Genomic DNA, 20,581 nt, shown 5'->3' with positions numbered 1-20,581 from the left:
TCTAATAAACTTGTAACTAATTCAAAACAATCTAAAAAACAATAATGTGATTAACCACTAAGTGTGATTATATCACTAAGTAAACTTGAATTAGCAACTAAACTAACAATAGAGTCTAGTGGGTGTGTTTGTGCGAGACCAAGTAGCTTTGGGAGGCAGTTTTTTGCGCGTCTCTCGAGTCGCTCTACCAAGTGGTGATCTTCTCGTGTCTCTCCCCGATCTGGTGTGGAGTATGTGGTTTTAACTATTTTCTTTTTATTGCATGTTGTTAGGAGTTGATGCTTTTGTATGTGTACTGCTACCATAGATTATTTACATAAAAAAAAAAAAGGCAACTATTATCTTTAATAATTGTTACGCATGATGATGTACGTTGCTGGATAATTTATATACTTGAATAGTTTAATTTTTGTCAAATGATAAATTTTGTCACTGGTACAAATGAAACTCACTAGCATGAATTTATTTTTATTTTATTTTATTTTATTTTATTTTACTTTTCTTTTTATGATTATTTTCAAGTTTATAAAATTTGCGATATGTGGCAACTAGCAAGGTGCCTTGTGCTTAATTATTGGTATTTGCTTATTAAGGAACATTGGAGCAGTTTTATAGTTGAAGATGATTTCAAGTTCATAGCTAGGAATGGATTAAATGCAGTTAGAATTCCAGTGGGTTGGTGGATCGCTACTGATCCAACTCCACCATTGCCCTACGTCGGAGGTTCCTTACACGCACTAGACAATGCCTTCTCATGGGCCAAGTAAGGTCATTAACCAACTATAATTCTTTTATATTAATTTTAAGTAATTCCTCAATAACTCCTTCAAATTGCTCAATCGATGGTTTGGATCGAGATTTTTTATGAGTAAACTACGATCGAGTTGTAACTTCTGATGAATATTTTTTTATTTTTTTAAAAATGTCAGCAATTTGAAGACATTGCTGAGAAATTTTCGTAATTTTATTCTGCTTTAGCTAAATTCTAAAACCAATGGTTTGATTTCGTTGGTTAAGGATATTAACTTATTTACCTTGTTGTGATGAATCATGTTATTATTTTTTAAAAGCTAAAGTAGTTTCACAAAATCACGGTGGTTTACCATGATTTTTACAAATTCACCATAAAGCTAAACATGCACTTAGTAATATTGTTGATTAGGTCTTTTTTGGCATTCTCAACTTTACAAATATCTTGATTAATGATGAACTTTGCAAGTTAACATAACATTGTAACAAGTGGTATCCTTATAAAAATTTATATGCAGAAAATATGGATTGAAAATCATTATTGATCTTCATGCTGCACCTGGTTCTCAAAATGGCTTTCAACATAGCTCTTCAAGAGATGGATCACAAGAATGGGGACAATCAGATGAAAATATTCAGCAAACAGTTGATGTTATAAGCTTCCTAACAGCAAGGTTAATACATATAGTATTTGTACATTGTTTCATAATAATTCACACATTATATGTTTCAAATTGATGATTTGCCACATTTGTCATATATTTCGTGTCGCAGGTATACCAAAAACCCTAGTCTATATGCAGTTGAACTATTAAATGAACCCCTCTCTCCTGGTGTAACCCTAGACACCTTAAACAAGTACTACAAGGCTGGTTACGACGTGGTGCGTAAACACTCCACCACTACCTATGTGGTGATGTCAAATAGGCTAGGAATCTCAGAACCCAAGGAACTCTTTCCTCTTGCCAATGGCCTTATGAGGTCTGTAATTGATGTTCACTACTACAACATCTTCAATGATTTGTTTGAAAACATGTCTGCTCAACAGAACATTGATTTTATTTACAACAATCGTTCATCGGAGTTGAATTTTATTACAACATCGAATGGTCCTCTTACTTTCGTTGGTATGTTTTAAAAAATTTCATTATAATTCTCCATATGAATGTAGTTTGATTTCAGTCATCATTTTAAAATATTAATTTTTTTTTTGTGGTGGCCGGGGTTTGAACTCCGGCGCCGGACCTTGCATATTTTTATGCATTGTCCATACCAACTGAGCTAAGCTCACGAGGACATTTTAAAATATTCATTTAAAATAGTTATTTTAATTGCAAGCAATTTTGAAATGAATAAATGTTGAATTCAAGGTGAATGGGTTTCTGATTGGCGAGTCAAAGATGCAACAAAAGAGGACTTCCAAAGATTTGGGAAAGCACAAATAGATGTTTTTGGTCAAGCAACATTTGGTTGGTCTTACTGGGCTTTTAAGAATGCAAACCTACATTGGAGTCTTGAGTGGATGATTAATAATGGTTACATCAAGCTTTAGAAAGATGGCTCTTTAATTAGACCCAAAAATAAAGCTAGTTTGTCTCGGTGGTGTTGATACCTGTAATTTATGGGTGAATATGCTAATTTTATGGACTTTTGTAATGAGGAGAAAATAAAAGCACAATTGAAATGAGTGTAACTGTGCCTGGAGCCATAGATAGATGAATTTACTGGCAATTGATACAATGTTGAATTATTATCAAAGAGTAAAAACAACATAATTTATAGAAGGCTATAACAACTCTATAGCTCAACCATAGCTTCACCTATTGTAACATCTGATTCAGTTATAAAAGCGGTGAACTATCCTTGAGAAGAAATATCCTCTCCTTTATTCTCAGCAATTGGATCTCTAATTCTCTCATCACTGTGATTGTTTAATATGGTGTAAGAACAATTATTTAATAAAGAACAACAATATATATGTTAGCGCAACTCACAATGCTTGTTCAACAAGCTATAAGATTTTCTAGGGTTTTGATTTATTGGAGTTGAGATAATAAGAAGAATAGAGAATGAGGAGAATTAGAGTTATGAAATTTTGATTTCATTAAGGTTGAATCACACAATACAAGTGCTTATATACAAGGTGTTGTTGAGTTGCTTGAGAAACAAGTCATCTCTCAAACCCTAACAACCTATTGCTAAAATCTTGCAAAAACGTAACTAACTTCATAACAAACAAAACTAACTTGATTATTATGTGATCTTAACCAAACAAACTTGACTAAGTCACTAATCACTTATTCTAACTTGAATTAACAAACTAACAATATATAGTTAGACCCGTAAAATCGGGATAAGAATGTGCGATTTTCATGTTTTAATACTCGTATTGATTCAGTCAAGGCATTGTTGCTCTTATATCAAAATTAATTGTATTTTGGTCCTCATATTTTATCATGCTCACATAAATAGTTCTCTTTTTTAAAATTGAACATTTTTATTCTCATGTATGACACTTTTTTTCTAGTTTTGGTCCCAACCATATATAAAAATGGTGATATTTGGCTAATAAATCGCAAATGTTGGCCTTAATCTACCAATTTTCTAACCATAAATGGTAGGTGTGCCTCGCCAATATCACATCTCCCTCAACAATATTGAGTCATAAAATGAAAATCGAAGACTTGATGAGAGTTATATACAAAGAGGATATTGGTGGAATCCAAATGTTTAAAAATAATTTAAAAATGCGCCCAACTAAACTCTTATATTTTTCTATTATCTCTCTTATAAAGGGTGCCTCATTTTCTTTTGAAAGACGGAGAAAAAAAAATCCATCTTTCAAATATCTTTGTGGATATCTATTATGCAAATTTCAAATAAATTTGTAAATTTATATTGGTATCCGGAGAAATATGCTTTTTTAATATAGTTTTTATTTTTTTAATAATCTTAAATTAAGATAAATTATCTTTTTTTTAAGAGGCTAAAATGAAATATATTACCAAATCAAAAGTGTCCTTCCTAGCACAAGGTATACCAAGGATAGAACAACAAAGTCTGAACAATATTTACATAGGGAACAAAACAAGAAAAACAACAATAAAAGGAAAGAAACTATTAGCTTATGCCCACCATGGTGAACGAACTAAGCTACCAAAATTGAAGGGAAGAATAGCGTATTTCGCCTTCAACCACATAAATGTGAGTGACTTAATCTTATCAACCACATGAAAAATGGAGCATTCTTTGCCTTTGAATAACCCGTTGTTTCTTTTCTTCCAGATTTCCCACACAGTTACAAACCAAATAACCTGTAAAACTGAACGCCGCCTCTTTTCGATAACACCACCAAAGCTGAACTTAAAAAAATGATCAGGCACATAAAAAGGAATGAGCGTTGAGATGCCAATCCATATAGTGTCAAACACACCCAAAAAAATTACAATGACAGAATCACACCCTGCCACACACGTTCTGGAGTCATGGTCAATAACAACTCGCCGAAGGAGATTATCCTTTGTAGGCAATCTATCCCGGAACAATCGCTAGGCAAACAACACCAGCTTGAGATGTACATCCTTATGCCAAAGAGAAGATACAGCCACCGGTAAATCAATATGAGGTTGAATAGTGAGAAAGTTATATATATATATATATATATATATATATATATATATATATATATATATATATATATATATATATATATATATATAAAATCTTGATGATAGGAGTTTTTATCATTGTGGAGGAAACGCGAATCAAATTTATTGATCATTGAGGCTTCATAGTGAATTGTGTGGTATCTGAGTTTTATCAATAATCTAGTCTTTTACCTCCTTTTTGTTTGTGACCTATTTTAGTTTTTTTGTTTGTGACCTATTTTAGTTTATCATGTTAAATATCACATATAAATTAGAATGTCAATAGTGTGTGTTATGATCCAAATATAAGCAAAGCCAAGTCATTAAAGTGGAATCAACAATTGGTTAGAGAAAAGGGACATGTGTCACTTGATCCAACAATTAAGGGATAATTCTAATAAGAAAATATTCTCTTAATCTTCTATAAAAGGGAGCAATGGTTAACAAGAAAGGAAGGAAGAATATTGATGAAAGTCTCTCCTCTCTCCCTTTGGTACTCTCTAGTAGAGTAATGGTTAAGTCTTAGACTTAATCTTCTTCTATCTTTTCTTTAATGTTTCTATGTACCAAGAACATCAATTTTAATTGAGTTCTAATCTATCAATTTTACCTTTTATTTCACAATCAATTCACAATTATCATTTTATTCCATTATCAATTTTAAGAACCATTACAGTGTGCTTCATTATGCAACAATGATAGAAGAGTCAAAGTTTATATTGTCTCTTTCAACATAGTGGACTCTACCTTTTGAAGTTAGTATGAATGGTACTAAAACATGTAATTTCTCACATGCTTATAGTTCCCAAATGTTTTTGTTTTTGTCCACAGATAATAAATTTGTGAAATTAAATTCTCTGTGAAGATGGAATTGAAAACATACGATTATCTTATATATCATGTTACGTTCTAACAATATTTTTATTGGATCGATCTTACATGGCTCTTTTTTATGTTCTTTGTTTCAATTTAGTTTAGAAATTTATATTACTTACGTGTGGCCTGATTTTCTTTGTAACTTCTTCAGCAAATAAAATTTATATTGCACTGGGTTTAAATAAATGGAGTGAAGAATTTCTTCCACAAGGTATATCCAACACAAAATGGCGAGTGTTCGCTTCGAAAGAAAAAAAAGTGGACGAAAGTTTAAAAAACGTTTGACTAGAATATAGTGACAATGTAGTTTAACAAATTTTCTTTCGAAAAATGCAGTTTAATAATTTTTTTTTGAATTTCTATAATGTATGTTTCAACAAATCGTTAAATGTATAATCATATTTTACACGGTAAGTTCTCGCGAGCTTAGTTTAGTTGATAGAAACAATGTATAAAGGTTCGGGGTTCAAACCTCGACAACCATCAAATAAAAAATATTTTACATCGTGCATTGTATTTTGTTTTGAAGGGATCGGATTATTGCATCTTCTAGATTGTTGTTTTTTCTAAGGGTATTTTAAGCTTTTGTTATTTTTTTTTTTTTTGAAGGAAGCTTTTGTTATTGTTACTATTAAATTTATCTAGATGTAGGACGAAGTTTATAAATCCTCTTATTTTTGTGTTATTTTTTGTGTATAATATGCTGTCAAAATCTTATTTTAAATTTAACACAATTTTAAATATATAAAACCTTAAAGTAGGATATAAACCAAAAAGTTTTTTATGTTAAATTTTACTTTAAAATCTATTTTCCCCTTGCTCTGAACGGGTATGCACACTAATTGGTCACGTGTTGATTATAAAAATTAAATATATAACTATTAATTAATATTTAAATAGATAAATAATTGGAAGAGAAATACGGAGCCGTAAGTTCTACTTCTATCTATTTTAGCCTTTTCAAAAAAAAGTTCTACTTCTATCTATAGGGACTATTAATAATTCAAATGGAGATAAGTGGGGGATAAAATGCTTAGACAGTTGTACTTGTACCCTGCAATGGAAGTCTTCAACTTGAAAACGCAATTCAATTATACAAATCCATACACCTTGTTGCATTGCTTGCATGTGTGTTAACTTGGAACTGCAAGTTGATGTACTTTTTCCGTGTGGAATTTTGAGTTTGACCATCTTTGTGATATTTTTATTTTAGTACTTATTATAGGGGTTGGTAAGTTGGTATGGTCTTTCTAATGTAGTTGATCAGGGGCTAATGCACAAATACGGATAATCAGAGGAAGGTCTGCATGGATAAACAAGTTGTTGATCCCTCTAAAAAGTGAAAAAGAGGGGATGTTAACAAAAGCTTAGTTTTAATACTTTTTTTTCAACACTTAGTTTTAACACCCACGTTCATAGAATGAAAGTCATCTGGATCATACAACTTCACGTGAAACTCGCATCTAAAGGAGTAGCACTTTGGTGTCATTGGTGACATAGCTTGCATCTCCACCACACACACATCACACATATCCATACACATCAATGGCCAGGATTTCTCCAATGGCACCAAAACTATGTCATGGAAGTATTTCCCCATCTAAAGTACCAAACTATGAATTGCAACCAAAAAAAAAACTGGTGGCATTTCTAATAGTGAACTCAAATAATACTCCATCCGTTTCAAAATGAGTGTTGTTTTAGGTGTTTACACACATATTAAGAAATGCAATGATTAAGAGAAAGAGAATGGTTATTTTACCAAATTATCCTTATTAACTATTGGTTAGTTTTAAAAGTAATACTTTGAAAGTAGTGTGTAGAGTATTAATTGGAGGGTACAATTGAAAAGAAAAAGTTATTATTGCATTGGAAACTGAAAGCGACACTCATTTTGAAACGGAGGGAGTAGTTATTTTGTGGGTCCCACAAAACCACATCATCTAAAAACAACTTATTCAATTTTCACTCTAAGGTCCAACTTCAAAATACTCTTTTTAGGTCCCACAACTTTACCTCCATTATTAATATTTTATTCAAAATTCAACTATTTTAAATTAATATGAAAAAATGTAAAAATAAAAAACCAACCATTTCTCATGAAATAAAAAAAATATATAATGGAAATTCCCAAAACAAAATGATCCATTGATTCATTCGTTCAAGAATTCTCAACTCTCAATCATCCAACAAACCTTCTCCCTCTTCATCTTCCCATCATCACTCTCCCTCTTTGCTTTTGCATGTCACGTTTTTTTTTTCTCATAAAAGTTCAGAACAAACAAATTTCTCAAAAGAAGCTTCGTCCACTACAAGAATTCTTGTTTTTACTGGCGGAAATAATCCCTCAGTAATGCCAAAAATCCCTCAGTAATATGTATTACTGGCGGATATGAGTCCCTCAGTAATATGAGCGTCAGTAATGTTACTGGCGGAATTTTCCCTCAGTAATGGAGAGGTAGTTTTGACAAAGCATTACTGAGGGATTATTCCGCCAGTAATTACTGACGGATTGCAATCCGTCAGTAATTACTGGCGGAATAATCCCTCAGTAATGCTTTGTCAAAACTACCTCCCCATTACTGAGGGAAAATTCCGCCAGTAATGTTTATACAGATTTGCATTAGTGACGAAAAATTCTGCCAGTAATGTAATGGACCTTTTTTTTTGTGATCCTTCCTACTTTTTAATTCTAATTAAAGAAATAAAATTAATTCAACATAAATAAATAAAAGAAATAAAATTTTAATTTAATAAGACACAAATTAATTAATCAATATATCATAATATTTGTACAATCCTTAAATAGTTTTCGTAAAAAATCATAAATATTTAAATAATATTCATACAATCTATAAAACTAACATAATAAGCTAATGATCATAATATTCAAACAAATTTGTTCCTAGTCTCCCTCCTGATAATTTGCTGCTCGTATTTCCTCCGGTGGCATCGGAACAAAGGATGAATGATGGATTGTGAGTTTAGGTCCTCTTCTATATGGCTTTGGTAGCGGGGGTGGTGGTGGTGGCTCTCCTTTGTCCATCTATAGATAGCAAACGTAAAATCAACCTGAAGACAATTTTGCAGACATAAACAATTGTTCACAAACACACTCTTACTTATGTATTCAGAAACTCCGGTGGGATGAAATGAATTCAGAAATTTACGAAACTCTTACTGTATATACTTAACTCATATGTGAAACTAACAAGGAGAAGGGAAATATCTAAAACATATCAAAAACAACATTCTCAAAACAACTGATTAACTCATAAACATACTCCAATTTTAGAAACACTTACTTATTAGATCAGGTGCTAATGACATATCGGCCATGTCGATCAACCAAACTCTTCACATTAGGATCAAAGATGTCTCGAAGTGTATAATTGAAGTCCGGAAGATGAGGATCAGCAAGCGGGTCTAACTGCGGTTGTCCATCGGGCTGCCGAGTCTGTGGCATCGGAACGAAGGAAGAGTGATGGACTGTTATTTCAGGCTACTATTAAAGATATTATTTAGGAAGAAGCTGTTTTGGTTAAAACAGGACCTGTCTTGTATGCCTTCCCTATGTACACTTTAGATTGTAGTTAAACAAGGATCAACTAACTATAAGATTGTAACCAATTAATTAATTTCTAATTCGGTTCAGTAACAATTTCACACAAACATATAGTACACTTAACCGCTAGCATTACTTAGGGAATTATTAAGCACTTTCTAACAACCCGCGGGTGTCTTAATTAATGTTAAAAATATGAAATTTTCTTTTAGCTTTGGTGATAAGGTAGTGAAATTTCATTATGACAATCACAGTCATGAATCTTCAAAAACTTATTTGAATCTAACGTGAACAAACCTCCTAATGGAAACAATGCTACAAGTTGACAAAATGAAAGGGGCCTTGAAAAAAATAAAGCCACCCAAACCGCAGGCAACACACAAACTACAGTAAAATTAAGAACCTTTTGTTCTAATAAGTCCAGCACTAATTGCAGGAGGAGGTTTAAGAGAAACAGTGGGAGCAGGAAACCAAACTAGTACAAAACCTGTTACAAAACCTGTTACAATGCCATTAATAGATAGAGCTGCCATAATTAATCTTTTCCAACTAAGAACCTTGCCACATTATGCATGTCAGCATTTAAGGAACCAAGTCTGTTAGCAATTGCTACTGTGAATAAAATGCTTATTATAACAACTTCTCACAAGTTATGCTCATTCTTAAAAGAATGTATGAGTTAGTATAAGCTCTAAATGTGTACATCAAGTTCTATTTATCAACTTAATTTTGGAAGGAAGACGGAAAATCATGAAGGTGGTCAGTCCCTAGCTTATCAAGGTAAATGACTAATATCTAATTATTAAACAGATCCGAATTGCTAAGAACTTGAACTGGTCAGTCCCTAGCTTGTTTCCTGCTTTGATTTAACACAATAAGCATCATTTGCGGCAGTACCACAAATGTTCATGTAGTAAACATGAATTCATATGAAAATCTATATACTCTTGTTAAAACTATTATCTTGTGTCTTATCAGAAAATCAGAGATTTTCAGATATTTTCATCATCCTAATGATTAATAACAATTTGAATCCTGACCCTGAAAAGAGGTAACCAAGAAATGTTATCGAACTTTTTTCATTGACAGTATATCTTGTTGATAAGCTTACCACATTAGCAACAACAAAATCCATCTCTTTTTTGAAATTTTCTTTACGCTGCTCCAACTCTGCAGCAACCTGAAAACAAACAAGATATCCATTACATATGGCTAATTTTCTTGTCATCACTCTTTTGTTAGTATGCTTGGACAGAATGTTAATATTTTTAAGCAAATAATGGTAATGCAAAAGCATTCCTGTAGAGAGAGATTCCAACTTTGTAACTTTGGTGAAACCTAAAACTCATCATGCCAAATAAGGTAGACTCGTTCGTTTCTTTTCTTGTAAATGGGGTGTGAGGAGACCCTCATTCTCACTTTTATTTTACATTGCAGAAAGATGTTGTTAGCAGAGGGATTTCAAAGTTAGTCTAGCCTATTACTATGAAGCCAATTGGAAGTCCTACAAACTTACATAGTAATAACCTAACCCCATATCAGCTGAGTGTGAACCAACTCCCATTTTAAGCATAGCAACCCCTCTTATTAGCCCAATATGTATGTATGAACTCTCCGATTCACCATCTTTCAATTGAAAACTGACAGAACAAACAAATTGATTATCGCTACAGCACCGACATTTCTGATCAAAGGCTATTTCGTTATCGACACGAGTCAGTGTTCAATACAAACACATGTCATTACATTCAATTCTACCATACAAAATCAATGTCCATACAAAATATTAAAATATTAAAATTATTTGATTTTGTTGTATTCAAATTCAATGTCCATACAAAATCACATTGAAATAAATACAGTGAGAAGAATGAAATAAAAAACAAGAATAGAATTTCTTAATGAATTTCTCAGCATATTAACAATAATAATCACTGAAATCAACAAAAAAAACTAAAAATTCTTTAAAAAATAAAAACAGAAATTAACGAGAAGATTTTGTGGAGAACAAAGAGTGAGTGAGCACCTTTTGAGTACCGATCGAGTGAGTGAGTGAGCTGAGTTCCGATTCTGAGATTGAGTTCTGATTGAGTGAGTTGAGTTCCGATTGATTGAGTTGAGTTTCCGTTTGAGCACCGATTGTTGGGGTTAGGTTTTGTGATTCTAAGATTGAGTGAGCACCAATTGTTGGGGTTAGGTTTTGTGATTCTGAGATTGAGTGAATGAGTGAGCACCGATTGTTAGATTCATGCTAGGTTTTGTTGTGAATCTCATGAGTGAGCACCGATTGAGTGTATTGTTTTGTGATTCTGAGTGAGCAATGGTGAGATGGAGATTTGAGAGTTTTGGGGGTTAGGTTTTGCAGTAGAAAGAGGGGATTTGAAAATGAGATGGAGAATTGAGAGTTTTGGGAAAGTGAGAAAGGGAGGAATGAAAATTTGGGTAAGCGGGGGAATGAAAATAAGAACGCGGAATATTACTGGCAGGATATGTGCATTACCGACGGATTCGAATGAAACAATATTACTGGCGGATATGTTGCATTACTGGCGGAATATTTAATCTGTTATACTATTACTGTCGGATTTATATCCCTCAGTAACGCGAAGGCACATTATTGGCGGATCTATTGCATTACTAGCGGAATATTTAATCCGTTATACTATTACTGTCGGACTTATATCCCTCAGTAACGCAAAGGCATGTGGCTTTACATTATTGGCGGAATATTTCCGCCAGTAATACATCGTAGGTTCTTTATTGATATTACTGGCGGATTTATCCGTCAGTAACGTTATTGAGGGTTTTTTTAATGTTACTGAAGGTTTATTCCGCCAGTAATTACTGGGGGCCTAAATCCCTCAGTAATGCAATTTTGAATTGGTTAGTAATATTGGGAATTCTTGTAGTGGTCCCTCTCATGTTCATGCTGCAGTAAGGCTGATAATGAACCGAGTCAATTCAAAAATAGTTCAAAACTTGATTTGAGAATTGATTTGTTGAACTTGGTTCATGAACCAAATGAGCCGAACATGAACTAAAAATTAAGTTCGTTAATTAAACGAGTCAAACTTGAATTATACATAGTTTGACTCGTTTGATTCATGAACTGACTTGATTACATATAGAATACTTAAATTATCTACTAAACTAAATATGAAAATAATAGTCCGTGCGTTTTACCATTTTGCCCTTGAGGGGGGTATTATGGTAAATCAATTAATTGGAGCTGCCTACCTATATATATGTGTTTTTTTGTTGATGAAGAAAAGAAAAAAAAAAGAAAACAGAACGGGCAGAGAAGAACGGGAAAAGAAGGGAACGGGACAGAGAAGAAGAGGTGAGAAGAACGGGAAAAGAAGGGAGGTCGAGGGAGAGGAGAAGAAGAGGAAACAGGTACGGGAGAAAGAAGGGGGGACGAGAGAAAGAAGAAGAAAAACAGATCCTCCTTCTTCTTCCTCAACTTGCATACTCCCTCTCACCCATAACTCACAAAACCTCCATTGTTGAGTAATTGAAGCTTTGCATGTATCATTTTCTTCTCAAATCTATCAACAGAAGTTACAGAGAATCAAGGTGAGTTGGGATTATTCAATTTTCGTTTTTGATTATTCAATTTTTACTTTTTCAGAATTTCTTAGGGTTTTGTCTGTTCATTGCTTGCATATCTTCAAAAAGGGTTTTTGTTATGGATTAGCTATTGTATTCATTCAATTGAAAGTGGATTAAGCAAAGGTAAGTCAAATTTCTTCTCCTTTTTTGCTAAAACCGAGCTCAATTGTTACATATGTGGTAGTTAAAAGTGGCTAAATGCATATTATTGGATAAATGCAGGAGAATGGTTTCAACACTATTTGTTAAAGAGGGAACATAAACCAAAAATCCAGGTATGTGATTCATTATTTGGTCTTGACAAAAAACATTGATTATAAAATTCAGTCTATGTTTTTGTTCTTGTGTTTATTCATGGTGATTTGAAGGTGTATTGAGATTGTGAAGAAGGGAATGCATTGTTCAAAGCTGGTAATTGTTCTGTTCTTCAGAGCTCCATCTTGAAATAAAAATTCTCAATTTGTATTAAGTAGAATTCTTCTTGCTTCAATTGTATTCATATTCAGTTTGGATTGAAACTGAATATGGTTTAATTTGGTAAAACAGAAACAAGAACAGAAAGAGGATTAAGGCTACGGTTTGGTTGTTTGAGTTGAAGATTAAGGAACTCAAGGATTGTAGATTGAAATGTTAGGCTAGCTTTGTGCTTAAGAAGATATGCTGAAACTGAAATTTGATGCAAGAGAAGAAAGAGTTTGTGTAGAAGTTGAAGTTTGCCAAGAATATGCATATACTGTTTTGAAGGTATGGTACTGCCGTGAATTTTGGTGGTGTTTTTTATTTTTACTTCTTCTCTGGATCAAGAAGTCCTTTGAATGTGGTTGATCAGTGTATTACTTTGATTGGAAAACCAGCTGCTATGCCTTATTGGGCTTTTGGTATGATTCTTCACTTTCACTTTACTCATTTTTTTTTTATATATTTGATTATATTTTTGTTATTCAAGATATTATTGTTAGTGACTTTGATTTTTGTGACATTGCCCTTTTTGTTAATTGTTAGAATAAAAAAAGGAAAAAGGAAGCACTTTTGCAAAAATTGGGGTTAACCATATGTGAATGCTTAAATGATAAACTTTGGCTGCATTTGTGCCAAACCCCATTTGTAGCATTTTAGCCTTTATTGATCTTCAAGTTGATTTATTTTTTGATCAATTGGGAGAATTGGTGTTTTCTTGATTTCCTTTTCGATCCATTTTGGTTGCATGTTTTATGGTGTGTTCTTATTATTTGAAGGTTTGATCCTGAGATATTGCTTCTGGTTGATTCTGGTTTGAGAGATTGCTTATGATGTCAAGGACCTTTTCTAGATTCCTTATGGTTTAGCCAATTAATATTTTTGAAATTTGAATTCAATTTATATTGATTCATGTGTTTGTTTGCAGGAACTTTTGCTTGGGTAATTTTACAAATGTGGATTAGGGATTAGAATGATTTGTAGGACAAACTGTGGAGATAATTGCAGACAAGTCGAAATTGCGGTACACTATGGGAAGTGAGACCAAAATTCCTGCTTTATCAGATGGTGTACAGAAAATTAGAGCATTACATGGGTAAATCTTAGAATCATCTTTTGTTTTACTTACATGCTTGATATGCATTTGTCGCTTTAATCTCAGATACCCCTTTTGGAAGTAAATTTTAGACTCATTGATATGTTTATGTTTGGAGTTGTTATTTGCTTTCTTTTGGGTATGGAATGATTTATTACTAAGACCAAGGACTGGATCCTTATTTTCCCAATTATAGCTTATCATATTCTTTCACGATAAGAGTGATGACTAAGATCAACTCTACAATTTTTTAAGATCAGTGGAGTCTCTCTCTGACTCATTTAAGCTGGTATGTTAGCAGAATTGTCTGAAATGTTTTGTTGATTTATTTATTCCTATTGTGTTGTCTCAAATTATAGCTATTTGCTTACACCTAACACTGACATAAGAGCATGTGTTTCACAGTAGCTAAACATCCATTTTCTAGGGAGGTTCTCCAGGATCTGGTCCCAAAGAAAATTGGGGGCAACTTCACTTCCCCTCTGTCCCTTACACTTTGCAAGCTGGAAGAAGTTCAAAGGTATGTATCTGAGCTTTACATATAGGTTTCTTCTAATTTATGTTGATAGTAATAGTAGTACTCTTTAATCTTTATACTCTGAAAGAAGATTTGTTGTATTCATTTTGGGTTGTTTGTTTTTAATCAATTGTGGTTGTTTGTTTTTCTTTTTTAATCGATGGTGACGGATTTAGGGTGAATTTGTAGGTCCGGTGATTGAACAAGGATTTGGAATTATTTGCGATGCATTTTGTATTGTGAAACAAAAATCGGAGAGGGTTTCGTCGCCGGTGATTGAATGCTTGCACGTAACCGACTTAGAGGACGGTTATTTTATATTTATATGATGGTATTGTATCTGTTGGTTATCTTTAATTGCTACATCAGTTTGTCTTAATATTTTTGTATCCTTTAGTAGCTACTTAAAATGAAATTTTCATTATTTAAAGTTGGTGCAGTCTCCTTCTTTTTAATAAGCAAATGTTGGTTGTTATTATGTTAGTATTAAGAGTTTGAACCCTGGACCTCCTTCCCAAACTCTTTCATGTGTTGAGATAAATCATTTGTGCTATGCTTTGATGACAAGCCCTACCGCTTCTATTGTTGCTTGGTTAAAATTTTCATGATTGATTTCTTTTAAGAATGAATTCTAATGGAAGTAAACACAGTTGTAGGATGTAGCTCATGTGGTGAAGAAAATTGACTTTGAGATAAAGCCTAATGGTTTTCTAGAATGCCCCTGCATGTAAGACTAGATTTAATTTTGATAAGTTGAACGCGGTAACTTGTCAAATGTATCCGAACAATTATACTTCAAATGTCATTGTACTATAATAACCAAACAAATTTAAAATTATAAATCAGTTTTTTTACAGTCTAATCTAAATGAAACCTGAAAGTTACTAGACTAACGATATTCACAGAACATTTACTTTGTGATTGCATCTAAAATTGCTTTGTATTATGTGATTTTGACGCTTTCTCTTTTTTGTACATTCTTTATTTCTTTAATTTAAGTTAGACATAAAAATTTATATTAGTTTGTGGTTTTAAATGCCAGTTTATGGGTTATACTTTTGCAGGGGAACTATCACGTTGATAGTGTATTTGGTGGTAATGAAAGTGTACAGCTGAAAGGATCCGAGATTACTGCTAAACTAAGTATCTGTTAAATTTGCCGACTCTGTGTAAAAAGAGATTTCTTCACTAAAAGGGGAATTTTTTTAAGCTTCATACATAGGGTGAATATATGTGTTGTTTATATGACCAGAAGAGATTTCTTTTTATATGGCACATAAGGTTGTTAATTTTTTTTGAATTCATGTGAATATATGTGGAGCTGTCAAAGCCTTCAATATGTAACTCATGTGTAATGTTGTCAATATCATCTAAGGTGACTATCATATTGTATTCCCTTAGTTGTCATTGTGACATACGGTGAGTGTCATCAGTGCCTGTCAAACTTCAGTAACTTAGGTGGCTGTCTTATTGTATTGGTTTAGTTATATTTAGATATTGAAGTATATTATGTTTTATGAAGTGTGTGTTTTTTATTCAAATTGGCCGAATAGGACAAATCTATGGATGTTGTTCAAGTTGATTTTACCGATGAGGTTGTGCCTATGGAAGGATGTCTTACCAACCACAATGAGAAATTAACTGAATTCTACCCGCTTCATCAATCTTCTGAGAAGAACCACGGTGTGTCCTCTTCTGTTTTTGAGTGGGAGGTTGAGATTACAGATCAAGTTCTTCAAGCTACAAATCCTCTTGTGAGTCTTTTTATTTTCAATTGTTTATGCTTCATTTTATCATATATCTTGGGTACTGGATCATGCTAGCAGACTGTGTTTGTTTTTTCTTCCTAAATCGGACTATTTATTTGTTCAATTCCATAATCTACTAGGACACATTGTTTTTGAATTCACAAGGCGCAAGCAGATGTCGATCATTTTGATGGATTTAGACACAATGGAATTGTATAAAATGGAATTTTATAAAGCTGACATTATTCAGTCCAAGGATAGGGATGAGAAATGTATATAAGAAGTGGAGTTGTACATGAAATTAAAGTTGGACCATCTTCAATAGAAGTAATGAAATTCACTAAACAAAATTGGATAAAAGGTTTTATTAAAGGTGCAATTCCACAACTTCCATTGTCAATGTTGAACTCAGTGATAGTTGTTTGTAAATTGTCAACAGATCTTTTCCCTGAAAGGGAATTTTCAGTTACATCAATTTCAGTGACAGTTGGACTAATGAATTTAGTTGGTTCTTGGTTTGGTGCTGTGCCAACTTGGTTTTGCAAAACTGGTATTGGGATTGCAGGTTTTAGGAACATCTTAGGCACACATTTTACAACAATTTCCTGTTGGGATTTTAGGTGTGTTGCTTTTGTTTGCTGGTATTGAATTAGCTATGTGTGCTAGGGATATGAATAGTAAAGATTATTTTGTGGCACTTATTTGTACTGCTGTTTCATTGGTTGGATCAAGTGCTGCTCTTGGATTTTTGGTTGGAACGATTGTTTATGTGTTACTTAAGCTAAGGAATTGGAGTAATGATAAACCATTTTCTACCATTTGGAACAAGAAAAGTCCAAACTAAATTTGAAGAAAGAGAATTTATTATGTGTAAAAATTGTCAGTGCAAATGAGTTAGTATGTATGGCTTTCATAATATGTTGATTTTCTGTGAGGTTTGAGTTTTGTTTTTCTTGAATTTGGTTTTTCCTTGTCATGTGAGGACTTGCTAAGGTTCTACTTCTAGGACTCCTGTATACTGTAACTATAAAAAATGTAGACCATATATTTAGCAGTAGTAACTTGCTCCATGTAACTTATGTATGCTATCGCATACCTAATGTTTATACTCAATAATAGTACAAAGAATTTCATTCAGTTGAAGGAAGTTTTTACGATAATCTTTTTGTTGTTGAATGAATGTTACTTTGGCCCAATAACTTTATTTCACTAGACACGAATCACATGATATAAACTAAAAAATATATACAAATATTTTTAAACTTAGGAAGATATGTTTTTTTTTTTGGGTCAGGACTTAGTAAGATATCTCTTATTGAGGTAAAAAAATATCTATTAGAAAAGATGCACACCCTTCAGTTTATATTGGTGATTTGACTCCTCAACAAAGAGCTAACCCTGTTTACTCTGATTGCAGTCATTGGTGTCTTCCAATTTCGAATCAGTTTACTTTTAAGCGCATTAACAAATATGTGTTTGCCAACAAAATTATCCAAAAAAAAAGCAATACACCCCGTGCGAAGCACGGGTTTGTAACTAGTTTTTTCTTTAAAAATTATATACCTTAACATTTAATTTAATTTATTAAATTTAAATATTATAAAAAATAACTTCAACTTTTTTAAACCTTTTCCATTCTATACTTTTTTTTTCCCATTATCGAAACTCAAATTATTACTCACATTAATTAGCGAATCCTTTTCCATTCTATACTTTTATTTTATTTTTTTCCATTATTGAAACTCAAATTATTGTTTTTTTTTCACAAAATTAGTAAAACCCAATTTGAAAGAGAATGAAAATTTGGTTTTCTCCTCCAAATCCATTCATCTGTATCATTTCCTCACCTTGATTCCCCATTGGTTAATTCCTCCCATATGGATCACAAACTTTATGCAACATATCCCCCTTTTGTTAAAACCTAATTTCTGTAAATTTTTTGAAATTGATCGCAAATCATAGGTGTGTAAATTGAGTGCATGAATCAATTTGAATTGTTGGAAATCATTCAAAAACCCTTTGACATAAATTGAGAAAGTAACCAATGATCAGTGCATACAAGAATCAACATTTATAATATTTGGTTGAAGTGAATAAGGAATTGGCTGTGTAGAATTTGAGATCTCGGAGAAGAAACGATTTCTTTTGGTACTAATCAAGAAACCATTTTAAGTGAATAATGGTATATGGCAAGAGGGCGAGAGAAAGGATGAGCAAAAAAAAACTTAATTACTAAGGTGTAGAAAATAAATTTGATGTCACCGTGCACTTTTAAATGAATAATTAATAGGCCTCTGGATTAAACCAATTTAATGGATGAAATTTGGTGTCAACGAATCCGTTGACACCTGATATCAACGGATCCTGACTCATATAGAGTCAGGATCCGTTGACACCAGGTGTCAACGGATTCGTTGACACCAAATCACAACCATTTATTTTATTTGATCAAAGGCTAATTATAGTGCCACATTTTTATTTATTGTGTATCCTTTCTTTCAATCACACACTATTATTGTTTTTAATGATTACAAAACCCAAAATGGAAACATGATCCTCCTTATTATCTTGTCTACAAAATTAAAATACTCCATAGCTGAATAATTAAAATACTTCCAAAATATTATCGTTTTGAATGAATTGGATATAGTAGTTGGTAAATCATTATCCTAAAAGGAAAAATGATTTTAATGCTTGAGTCTTGATGAGTTTGATCGATTGGTGGTATGGCCATGAATCCATGATTGAATAAATATAAGCAATTTCATATGAATTTCTGATAGAAAATCAATTTCATGATTTTGTTAAAATAAAAAAATTCTTTAAATAAATTGAATTGGAGGCTAGTTTTCGATTAACAGGAAATCATGCTTCCATTTTTTTTTTGGAGAGAAATGCTATCATTGAATGAACAAACTAATATAGTTAAGATTGCCGGTTTTGACAAACTTAAACAGTGAATGAAAATGGGATTTAATTATTGGTGATGGGTCTTCTAACACACTGTATATATGTTTTTCCCTTCTTCCTTGAACAAATGCAGCACCTACTTGTGACACTACGTTATCGTCCAAGGTGTATTTTAACCCTTCATCATGGAGTCGCGCCATAGTATCGCGCCACATGTAACACCCCGTTTTCCCAACATAAAAATTTCTTAATAAAAATCAGAGTTTAACAACTTAAACGGAATGCTACACTTCTTAAAAATCATAAATTGAATAAATAATAATTTATCCTTCAATATCCAACAATGTAATATCTAAAACTTCGCAGCGGAAATTATTTCAACATCTTATGAGACTTCTCAACTTAGACCGACATTTTACAACTTTATGACATTAATGGTCAACAACGGCAAAACAACAACATATGTAGCATATAAACAATTCTTATATATCATATCAACATTAAAGAATGAATCACATCATCATAAACATCGTAAACAATACATAAAGTGCATATATAACAATATCTCATTACTAATAATCTCATTTCCAAAAATTCACCTAAATATATTCTCTCACTAAATATATTCTTCCACTAAATATATTCTTCCACTAAATAATATTAATACACCAAATAACACATAATAACATATTTCATCAATATATATATATATATATATATATATATATATATATATATATAATCTCATTTCCAAAAATTCACCTAAATATATTCTCTCACTAAATATATTCTTCCACTAAATATATTCTTCCACTAAATAATATTAATACACCAAATAACACATAATAACATATTTCATCAATATATATATATATATATATATATATATATATATATATATTTTTATCACCAAATAACAAATATATCTCTACATCAAATAACAAATATATTTCTACACCAGATAACATATATATTTCTACACAAAATAACAAATATATTTCTATACCAGATAACATATATATTTCTACACAAAATAACAAATATATTTCTACACCAGATAACATATATATTTCGACGCAAAATAACAAATATATTTCTACACCAGATAACATATATATTTCTACACAAAATAACAAATATATTTCTACACCAAACTTTCTAAATTCACAAAACAGCCCCACAACTCAATATTTATTTTATTTTCAAATCTTATTTTATTAAATAATAAAATAAGTCACAACATCTCATAAAATCCTCTAAAATCACATAATTCATATAAATCCCATAAACCACATCATTAATATAAATATAATCTAAAATCTCATATAAATCACGTCAATCATATAAATATATCTTAAAACTCATTTAAAATAATTAAATAATCGAAATGGGCGTTACAACTCT

The 20,581-nt window shown here is 31.9% G+C and overlaps 1 protein-coding gene, 1 long non-coding RNA gene and 1 pseudogene across 5 annotated transcripts; 2 read left to right on the top strand and 1 right to left on the bottom strand.

The window, feature by feature from the left end:
• Positions 1–539: 539 nt before the first annotated feature.
• On the top strand, positions 540–2,624 carry LOC146922616 (putative glucan 1,3-beta-glucosidase A). Its single transcript, XM_085711574.1, has 4 exons — positions 540–763; positions 1,269–1,424; positions 1,525–1,877; positions 2,121–2,624. Exons 1-4 carry the CDS (start codon positions 540–542, stop codon positions 2,300–2,302), a joined length of 915 nt encoding a protein of 304 aa, XP_085567700.1. The 3' UTR covers positions 2,303–2,624.
• A 5,392-nt stretch (positions 2,625–8,016) lies between these two features.
• LOC146922615 (uncharacterized) lies at positions 8,017–11,127 on the bottom strand. Of its 3 annotated transcripts, none has more exons than XR_015012529.1 (5): positions 10,865–11,001; positions 10,355–10,478; positions 9,950–10,018; positions 8,579–8,730; positions 8,017–8,345 (listed from the first exon to the last, which is right to left on the bottom strand). It is a non-coding gene; the product is annotated as an uncharacterized LOC146922615 (long non-coding RNA). The 3 variants fall into 3 exon arrangements; XR_015012531.1 differs by having other exon boundaries at positions 8,017–8,319; XR_015012532.1 differs by lacking the exon at positions 10,355–10,478 and having other exon boundaries at positions 10,865–11,127.
• A 978-nt stretch (positions 11,128–12,105) lies between these two features.
• Positions 12,106–17,208, top strand: LOC146922614 (molybdate transporter 1 pseudogene; annotated as a pseudogene). The gene is made up of 11 exons (XR_015012528.1): positions 12,106–12,414; positions 12,517–12,573; positions 12,673–12,725; positions 12,838–12,861; positions 12,997–13,328; positions 13,835–14,002; positions 14,263–14,291; positions 14,408–14,522; positions 14,709–14,850; positions 15,584–16,273; positions 16,408–17,208. The product of XR_015012528.1 is annotated as a molybdate transporter 1 pseudogene (transcript).
• The last annotated feature ends 3,373 nt before the right edge of the window (positions 17,209–20,581 follow it).

This window comes from Medicago sativa, chromosome 5 (genome assembly GCF_051527215.1).
Source record: "Medicago sativa cultivar Bolivia chromosome 5, Bolivia_mono, whole genome shotgun sequence".
NCBI lineage: Eukaryota > Viridiplantae > Streptophyta > Magnoliopsida > Fabales > Fabaceae > Medicago > Medicago sativa.
This window is presented reverse-complemented; position numbering and strand designations above follow the sequence as displayed.

Excerpts from the sequence above, each read along its gene's own strand:
- LOC146922616 (XM_085711574.1), top strand. The coding sequence starts at position 540 with ATGTGGCAACTAGCAAGGTGCCTTGTGCTTAATTATTGGTATTTGCTT. Across the intron at positions 764-1,268 it reads AATGCCTTCTCATGGGCCAA|AAAATATGGATTGAAAATCA; the intron begins GTAAGGTCATTA and ends ATTTATATGCAG. Across the intron at positions 1,425-1,524 it reads ATAAGCTTCCTAACAGCAAG|GTATACCAAAAACCCTAGTC; the intron begins GTTAATACATAT and ends TTCGTGTCGCAG.